Raw genomic sequence first — 9,511 nt, forward strand, 5'->3', positions numbered from 1 at the left:
TGAGGTCTTTGCCAGTCCTGTACATGGAGGAGAGAAAGGGGTCGCGGTTGTGGTACTCCTTGCCGGAGCGCGGCCGCAGAGTGCTCGTCGGCTGACGGCTCAATCTGACAAGTAACAATCATAAATATGTTTGATAAGCAAAAGAATTATGCAGATGTTAAAGGAATTATATTACAGTATATAAGAATAGAATATGGATAATAGATAATAAAAAGTAAGGACACATACCTCAGAGCGCTCGGGGTATCGGAAGATGAATGGGATGACGTTAACGAGAGCGTTTCGATGTAGTCCGACATGTCGGACGTGCCACTTGACGTGCTGTGCGTGTCCATTACGCCTAAAAAATATTGAATTAAAAAGTTAACTGTGTAGTAAAATTTTTTAAGCAGTCTCTAATCCTGGAAGAAAAAAAATGAAAATAAGGGTTTGCTACCTTTGAACTGCTTTGGTGGTAGGACAGGTACTTCTGCCTCGGCAGATGAAGATTTGGCAGGAACAGAGGCTTTATGTACTTGTATCGAGAGATCCCTGAGAGGGTCTGACGACTTTGATTTTCTTGGCAATGACGAATGCAAACATCCGGTCAGGTTGCCTCTCATTTTCTTATGAACCATATAATGATAGCGTGAGTGTACTGATGTCATGGGCATTTCAAATTCTTGGAATTCTCCGCCGCCGTGCTTCAGTGAACAACTGGACACGCCGGAGTCATTCGAACTAGACGAATCTCTGTTACCACCGGACTTGCATGGCACACTTGAAGATCTTTTGATTTGAGCATTGTCCATGTGCTTGTTACGAAGATGCGGGATTTCTTTTGAGGAATTCTCCTCCGAGGTTTTGTTTTCTGAGCTAGAGGATTTACAGCAGTCGTAACATTCCCTTTCGTTATCGCAGGGCGATGATATTCGATTATCAATAGCCATGTTTCTTAATGTTTCCAACGAGGAAGAAGTCGCGTGGCTGCCGATACTGCTGTCAAATTCTTTTAAATCTTCCAGTAATCTAGCTGAATCAACAGAACTAGATCGTTTTTGCATGGCTTCTTTGTTGTTGTTAATAATCTGCACTCGTGTGTTATGTCCAGTGGTACCGCTCAGAGTAGGAATACTTATAGATTTCTCTATCTCTGCTCTATGTAATCTTTGTATTGGATGTTTCAAGCTCTGTGACCAATTAGGATTAGGAGACATCGGAGTGTATCCAGAATTAGTTCCCCTGACTATCTCACATTTTACTTCTCTTGGCGGTTCCATTAATAAATATTCATCACTTTTATTTCTTTTCATTTGTTCGTTGGATAAAATTTGTGGATTATGCACACATTTTGTACACACACGAGATTTCTTTGGTTGTGTTGTCACCGCGACATCAATGTTAGCACTTAATGCATCTAGTTCGCTCTGTGTAACTCCTGCTTTTTTCAATAAATCTTTCGCGTTCTCGTAAAATTCTAAAGAAAGTGCAAACTCGAGGTTCTCGTAATTTGCGTACGGACCCTCAAACTGTTTATCATCCTTAGGTTCTATATTTTGATAATTAAGTAATCCTGGTTCATTGCAACAGTCATGTGAACATTCTTTATCAGTTGTTGCACTTTGACGGTTAGTTTTACGGGATACATCTACAGTTGCGTATATTGCAGCGTCTTCCGTCCTATTGCTTTCTGCTACTTCTGTGCTCACCCTGTCGCTGTTAGAACTTTTGTTACAATAGGGAAGACTAATTAAATTATTCGCCCAGCTGGTGACTTTCAGACAAGGACATTCTACAGGTTGTAAGTTTTCTTCACATTCAACGATAAGTGGCTTCTTCTTTGAACCAAACTTTAAAATACATCCGCACCTTTTCTTTAAAACGAGGTTACCGGGTGAGGATTTATTTGTCACTTGGAATAAATCTTCTACTAAGGCTTGTTTTAATCTTTTAGGGGTATCGTAATACTCAGCATTGTCGGTCTGAAAACGATTTACGTCTTTGATTTCGTACTTACAAAGTAAATATAAAAAATAATTTAAGTATGGATCGTACCTAAATATATAAAGCAACATGCTAAGTGATATTTAAGTAACTTACCTCAGCATGAGTGGTTTTAGGAACATCATAATTTTCATAGGGGCCCACTTTATTATTTGTGGAAATATTATCATTGGCGTTACACCCACAACTCTGTAAAGGTAAAGGGGCCGGTGGTCTCTTTTGATCGAACTGTGGTGGTTTCGGTGGTCGCTGTGGTGGTCTATCCTGGCAATGACATGTTTCTATATTTTTTCTGATGGTTTTTGGTGTCAAATATTCGGTGCTGTGCGAAGAGTTGTCGGAATTGCTCTCAGGAACACATTCCATCGTCCAAGCAGGATTGAAGTTTGTATTTGGCGTGAGCGCCACCGTCGACGACCGCGTCATCACGCCAAGCTTTGATATACAAGTGTTGCAGCGTTCTAAGGTCACATGGTCCGCGCCCGTCCACGGTGGCTCGGCGCTCATTTGTATTTCCGCTTTTAACTCCTGCTCAGTCAATCCGCGTCTCTCATCGGACGGCCAGGACTGTGGGGGATCTCCGCAATCTTCACCGAAAAAATTTTCCTCGTAAATACCACTGGCGGAATCCGGCATGGACTGATCGCCAGCATTTTGATCAGATAACCGTGTGTTCGATCGAGATTTACAGCTACGTTCGGCGCCTAAAAGTAGAGAAAATGAAAATATGAGACTTTTGCCTTTTTAGTTAAGAACAAACTTTTTTTGTTATAAGAATATAAATTAAAGTTTTAGAAATTAAATATACGAAACCGGTTCTGGACGCAGCAGGACGTTGTTGCGACAGGTTGCCGTGCGCAGCCTGGTCGAATGCGTCTGTGATATCTTGCGCTTGGTCTGTGATAAGCAGGTGCAGTCCCTCTCCCTTGCCGCAGTGTGAGCCGCCTTCGAAGCAAAACCGGCCCTCTGCCACTCCGTATCGTCTGCCAAGACATATAGAGAGGGTAGATAAAACTATTCATAAGATAAATGAATTACTTAGGTTGTAATCTTACCTCAGCTGTCCGATTTCCCAGAGCCCCAGCAGGCGAGGCGGTACGCCGCTAGTGAGCGCAAACCTTCTGCCTTGGAGGTGCAGCCTGGCTGGCCCAGCGGGCAGTTTGCGCGTCGCCCCGCCGCCCACCATCACCAGGTATTCCCTCGAGGATCCAAGCTGGCCTCCCACCTTTACTTGCCACGATATGAGCCTCTCGCGAGTCTCGAACGCAAGTACAACGATGACGTCCTGGCAAATGATAGCGATGGTGTTGGACTCCTTGTCCAGCGTAAAGCCCGACTCGAAGCCCAGGAAGTGCTGCAACGAGAGGGACGCTTTGGTTTGACCCTTTTTGTAGCGGTCTTTGGGGTCTCTGTACAGTTGCAGATGAAGACAATCTGAAAATAAAAATATTAGTTATTTTACGAAAACTGAATTTCCATAACACGACACAATATTTGAAATCACTTGTTTTCTATGTTCAATATTCGTGTTAATAAAACCTCATTACGTCTGCCAATTTAACGTCTACTCCTTGTAAATAAATTTTCTAATTAAGACCGTTTGATCGGCGCGCCGTGAAACTGCAAAGGGACGCTATAAAAGAACTGACTTTTCTTTTTCGTGAGAAAGAAATCGGGCGACCTTTGTTACCGCAAGTCGCCGGCCTCGTTAACTCCTCAATACTGTAGCTCGGGGAAATAGCACATTCCGATAATTAAGATCGTTCGGATGGTAAAGGAGCCGAGAACCTGCCCTTCCCCTCGCCACTAGCCGTCCCCGCCCCCGCCCCGCGATCTCCAATTACCGACTAGGACTAGTTCAATTAGACCGGTGCCACAGAGTAGCAATAATATTGCATGAAGTTCTCCACACGATTATTTTTATTTATTTTTTATATCATAAGGCGGCAAACCAGTGAGCGGCCACCTGAAATTGCTGAAATAGCGAAGTGACCGTTGCCCATAGACATACGCAATTGCATATGTCTTGCCTACCTTTAATCGACGGAGGAGAGGATGCACAGAAAGATTTTCCAAACGCCATTGGCAAAAACACTCGTTACATTTGTTGAACTAATCTGTATATCATTGTTGATTTAAGTAACAATAAACAATAACCTGTAAACTGTTTATGATAAAATATAAAGTCGCCATACCTTCTAGTATAACAAGACGTAAACACACAATGTATATATATATGTATTGTTTGCAAATTATTACTTGAATTTTATTGTCTGCTGTACTCTGTGGTCGAAGGAGGTCCGACTTCTTGGCAGCGTCAGCTCGAAGCGAGTTAAGTCCACACTTGTGAAAATCTCGCGCCGCCACTCCACGCGATCGGCTGTTCAATGGTTAATGGATGTTTGAGTAAGTTTAAATGCTCCTGAATAAGATTAGTGTATATGTGTAGATTTTCTTTTTATATGTAGAGCTTAGCTTTGAAGATTTACCATTTAATTAACGTTAGCATTTTGTCTGCTTTAAGTGTAATGTTTTGATAAAAGTATTTATATTTTTACTTATTCTCTTATTAGATACATATATCGTCAATCATCTGCTTACTAAAACAATCGTTGTAACAACTTAAATTGATTTTATTTCCAAACACAAAATGTAGAAGTGTTCCATTAATATTATATAAATACCTACTCGAGTTGTTTTCAATTACAAAATAGTATAATGTACGCAGAGGTACTACTTTTAAAATTCATCTTGAATTTACAAAGGTTAAAGAGCTGTATTACAGCGTAATAGCGATCACACAACGCCCGCCGCATACGAAGCGCCTCGCGCGTGTTGAAGATCAATCAGTATCGCAGCGCAGCGTGCACCGCCGCCCCGCGCCGCACCGCGCCCGTGCGCTCGACACAGCGCTGACGCGACGTCAGCCAAGATACCGTTTACTGCAACTCTGCAGTTCCGCTTGACTCCGCGCGGAGTCACGTCCCGGCGCTCCCTGGGCTCATGCCTCGTCAGTCGCTCGACTTTTGGTGCTGGTCGTAAATCAAGCGAGATCCAACTGCAACCCGACAGGGAACGAATACGCGTACTAATGTTGCACATTTTTCATTTTGACTTGAATCGGATACCGTTTTAGAGTAGATGTTACTGATTGTATGTACACCACGAAAACTTAAAACAAAACTAGATTAAATTTACGTTCAGTTTCTACCAAAGTCTAAGGCGCTATTACCGAGATGATATCTTAATGAAGTTCTCACTTTCAAGAAAAAAAAAACCATTGCTGATCTGTAGCCGTTATATTCATCAGCATTTTCTAGACTTGTTCCTATAAACCTAAGATAAAATAATTCAAGCAAAACTTGATGCATTTTAAAGAGATGCTTCAATTTATCCTGTAATTAATATCTATAAAGTTTCTTTAAAACGGAAACTTAAAGCAAAGAGAGCTGCGATCGTTCTCGTGAACGCTACCAAAGGAAATTTCCTCAAAGAAAGCTTAATATCTAGCAACGGTTCAATAAACTCGGTGCTTAAAGCTCGCCGGCCCTCGTAAGCTCGCCTTCAGTTTTTACATCCGCCTTATTTCAGTATAAAGTGGTCCGGAATTTCAAAGCTTAAGTGTTTTTACTATCAATTTGTGAAATAGAAGCAGAGATTCTTTCTTTTATTTTCTTAAAACAACGAAAAACATTTAGCATGCCAGTAAAATGATGTTCGACGACTTGACTTCAACTATACCTATAAAGTTGGTTTTTACTTGAAACTTGTCATTGAAAATGTATTCATGTTGGAAATTTTAATAAACGGTTAACTTGTCACCGGCTCCAGACACTTTAAAACATGAAAAGCAAATATTAAATAGATACTTGTAAATTATGTATGCAATTAGTATAATCCACTCATGCCCTCGGGGGTAGAGGCGGGGCAGAGGAAGGGAAGTTTAATAAGAGTGTAGTAATTACGGGCCTCCTCGTCCTCAGCTGCGAAATTAATTAATATTCGTTCCATAGTCCTACCCCATGCGCACTAATTTGCGGTTCTCTTTAGCGGAAGCAATATCTTACTGCAATACAGATTAACGAGTTATTACGTCTTTAATAAAATAATAATAAGCAATTTGCTGAGGTTGCGGCGGCGCGGCGCACCGGACTTGAATATTTGTATTCGCTTATTTGCTTTGTACATTAATTCACAAATTTGTAAAGAGAGATTCGTGTTTTGTGACTTCTGTGGAGTACAATTTTTTCTTTATGAGGTTTTGTATTATATTAATGGTGCAAATATAACGTAATTTCGAGAGAAACAAGCAAGATGTTTTAAATGTTTTTCTAAAAGTCTCAACTATTCTAAAACATCATACCGTAAAACTTCAAGTAATATAGTGAAAAGGTTCTCCTGTCAGTTTTGCTAGGTTATATTTTTGTGGTATTTCGGCTGCCAATTAATGAAACTTTTTTAAATTGGCACAACTTTAGTATGTAAAATGGAAGTCATTTAGCTGCACACTTGACCCGCACGATCCTGTCGCTCTCTAGTGTGCTCGCCGCGAACTGCGCGGATTAAAGTACGACGCATAAAATTTATTTTGAAGCTACCAACAGAAGATGCATATTAATGTGATGTATTTATTTATTTATTTAAAAGGCATTAAGATACATTTATTATGGCAACAGGTTGATAAAATGAAACAACAAAAATCAGCAAAGCATTCCAAAAGGCGGCAAACTTTTGTATTAGAAAGTACTACAACGAGGTTTGGAAGCCTGAAATAATCCTTCAATTTGGCTTCTAAGCTTTATCATACACAACAAATAAAAGTAATCTATTTTAATTTAATTACAATATAATAGCCTCTCGGTCAGAATGAATCCCTGAGATGTAATAAAGTCAATAATATTATCATTTGTTATGAAGCAAACCTGGACGTCGCTTAATAACTTTCATGAAATATATTTCACAAATTATTATCCATAGTCTATCACATGAATCAGATTAGAAGCCCATCTATTACATATAATGAGGTCCAGCAGGTCCAGTGCGCCAGGGCCGGATTCTACGGCGTTATCAACGCGCCCAGTAATATCGTACCGAGACCGGACCGAAGCCCCGCTAAAAATGATACGAGTTATAAGTGACAAGCGATATTCAGTAGAGATTTTGCATAAAAAGCGAATGAAGAAAAATATTTACATAGTATTTTTTTTTGTTATAAACCGATTAAAATAGCAATTCAGAAGAGTTAGAACCAAACACACTAAATTTCTTGCATTTTATTACACCTATACATACGAGAAAGTTTATGAACTGAGTACTTTAATCTCAATGTAATTACTCTGTTAGTGAAATTTAATTCCGCCCCTGTATTGTCTGTTTGCAAATGTACCATAAAATAATTAATATTTATTTTCATGGAAATGTGAAATTTACAATTAATATTTCATTTAATTTCCGATATATATTATACATATGTAAGAGTAATTATTTGTTAATTTCTGATTTATTTATTGTACAGTAGATGAATTGTATATTACTTAATTAGAAATACAATAAAGGAATTGTTTCATTCACTATTCAAACATATTTATGTACTACACACGAATAAATAAAGATAAAAGCGAGTACTAAGATTTGTGGATTATTTTACAAAAGTTTTTAAAAATATGCGAATAGTGGAGGAAAATATATGTAGGAATATCGAAAATCTCGCTCCGCTTCATATATTGGGTCATACAAAGTAAAGCCTTAGCAAAAAAATAAGGGTGAATGTAGATAAAATAATATGAGCAGGCAACGAATGCGTTCATTACGCGCCTTCTCTCGCCCGCTCCGGATTTTCTCTTAATTTTTTTTTTATCCGAAGGTCAGTTTTTTATCGAAGTATAATACGCAACGATTTTCCCAACATAAATTCTTTTCTATTTTCTACTACATCGTTGGATATCTGAAAATGATTTCTGTGTGAAGGTAAATATGTTTTTAGGAAATGGTTTCCGCATCGTAAGGTCTAACGCTGTTTTAGTTGTATAGGTTCTTTATAATTTGTTTTTGTCGAGTGCAATAAAACCGATTTAGATTTTATTCGAAATACAGCGACTGATTCAGGATTAACATTAATCCCTGAGGTCACATAATGAGTGTGGCGAGCGACAAATTGCGAGGAGACATTTTTTAGCTGTTTCCCTGCCCCCTCACCCGCCCCTCCCCCTGTACAGTCGCAGCAAATGTATTTAAATACAATTACATTTGTATAATGAGTACACCCGCGAGAGCTATCGGAATTCTTTCTTCTCTAATTTACTCGACGCCGACAAAAAAGAGCAAAGAACAGAATAAAATCGAATGAAAAGACCTAAAATATTTTATCCTCACTTTGCTACTTTAAAAGTTGTAAAACGATATTTTTAGAACACGTATTTCTTTGTGAAATTTCAACGAGTATCAAAACGTTACAAAGTAAACACGAACGTAATTCAGAGTCTAGAAAAAGAATATAATTTATGGAGTCGCGAACGATCATACGCAAGAATAAGCTGCAAAAATAATTTGGTCGTTATTTGCTTAGGATAAAGAAGCTTCGATGCTGAGGTTTTTTCGGCGCCGCGGGCGAAGACCGCACAAGATAAATCTGTGCCGTCCTCTTCAAACAATGCTTTTGAGGGATATTAATGCTCCTCCCCAGAGATCTTCTGATATCTTTTTCGTCATTCATTCTTTTGACGGGCGCGAAATAGACGCGAATAATTCGATACGTCGTCGAAGGGTTTGTTTGTGGCCGCGTCGCCTGCGTTATTAATGATATTGTTGTGATGTCGCGATTGTCTTTGTTGAATTCAAAGAAATATATAACGCTATGTTATACTTATAACAAATTGGTGTTCATAAAAACGATATAATAAGTAAGTTCCTACATATCATACAGCCAATAGATTAATTCTGATGACGATGACATCACAACATTTTATTGTGATTAATGTAATATATTGAACTACATTTATTTTGCATATCGCAGTAGTTGTAAATAAAAAGTCACTTTTCCGAAGTAAAAATGTTACTTTATAATATAACTTAACTATATTTAAAATTACATGACATATATTATATAGTTATCATTTAATTAATGTAAGCGATATGAGGATCCGCGTAGAGTCGCAGCGGCGTAGCGACGTACCATCGTAGCGTAGCGCTACGTGAGTCATTTGCTTAAATTAATATGCGCTCGATGTTCCTGCAGGGTATCACTGTAAGTAATGGATTTGAGGAGGAATTTCATCAACATCACTTTTTAATTAAAATGTTCTTCAACGATGTTTCAGCTTCCTTTTTTGTACTTCAGATGTGTGACCTAAGAATTGTATTCATAATAAAAATGTTTCGTTTATCAGAGCGTTAGTTTTTCTTTGTCAAATGAACTCGAAACTTAAAGGGTAATCTTGCGGAGCGCACACATGACTTCTAAATTCAAGTTGAATTTAGGGGACATGTAGTATAGATATAAACAAATTACAATTTCTATCAGCGAACCTGT

The 9,511-nt window shown here is 38.7% G+C and overlaps 1 protein-coding gene across 1 annotated transcript in view; it reads right to left on the bottom strand.

Moving 5' to 3' along the window:
- Positions 1-5,994, bottom strand: part of LOC106126505 (uncharacterized) — a 13,099-nt gene extending 7,105 nt beyond the window's left edge. The window contains exons 1-7 of the mRNA XM_013324215.1: positions 5,949-5,994; positions 3,039-3,417; positions 2,797-2,966; positions 2,080-2,687; positions 437-1,961; positions 229-340; positions 13-104 (exon numbers count right to left, since the gene is read on the bottom strand). Of these exons, the coding sequence (XP_013179669.1) occupies positions 13-104; positions 229-340; positions 437-1,961; positions 2,080-2,687; positions 2,797-2,966; positions 3,039-3,417; positions 5,949-5,994 (2,932 nt within the window). The remainder of the gene's footprint in view (positions 1-12; positions 105-228; positions 341-436; positions 1,962-2,079; positions 2,688-2,796; positions 2,967-3,038; positions 3,418-5,948) is intronic.
- Positions 5,995-9,511: the final 3,517 nt, after the last annotated feature.

This window comes from Papilio xuthus, unplaced genomic scaffold (genome assembly GCF_000836235.2).
Source record: "Papilio xuthus unplaced genomic scaffold, Pxut_1.1 DF824992.1, whole genome shotgun sequence".
NCBI lineage: Eukaryota > Metazoa > Arthropoda > Insecta > Lepidoptera > Papilionidae > Papilio > Papilio xuthus.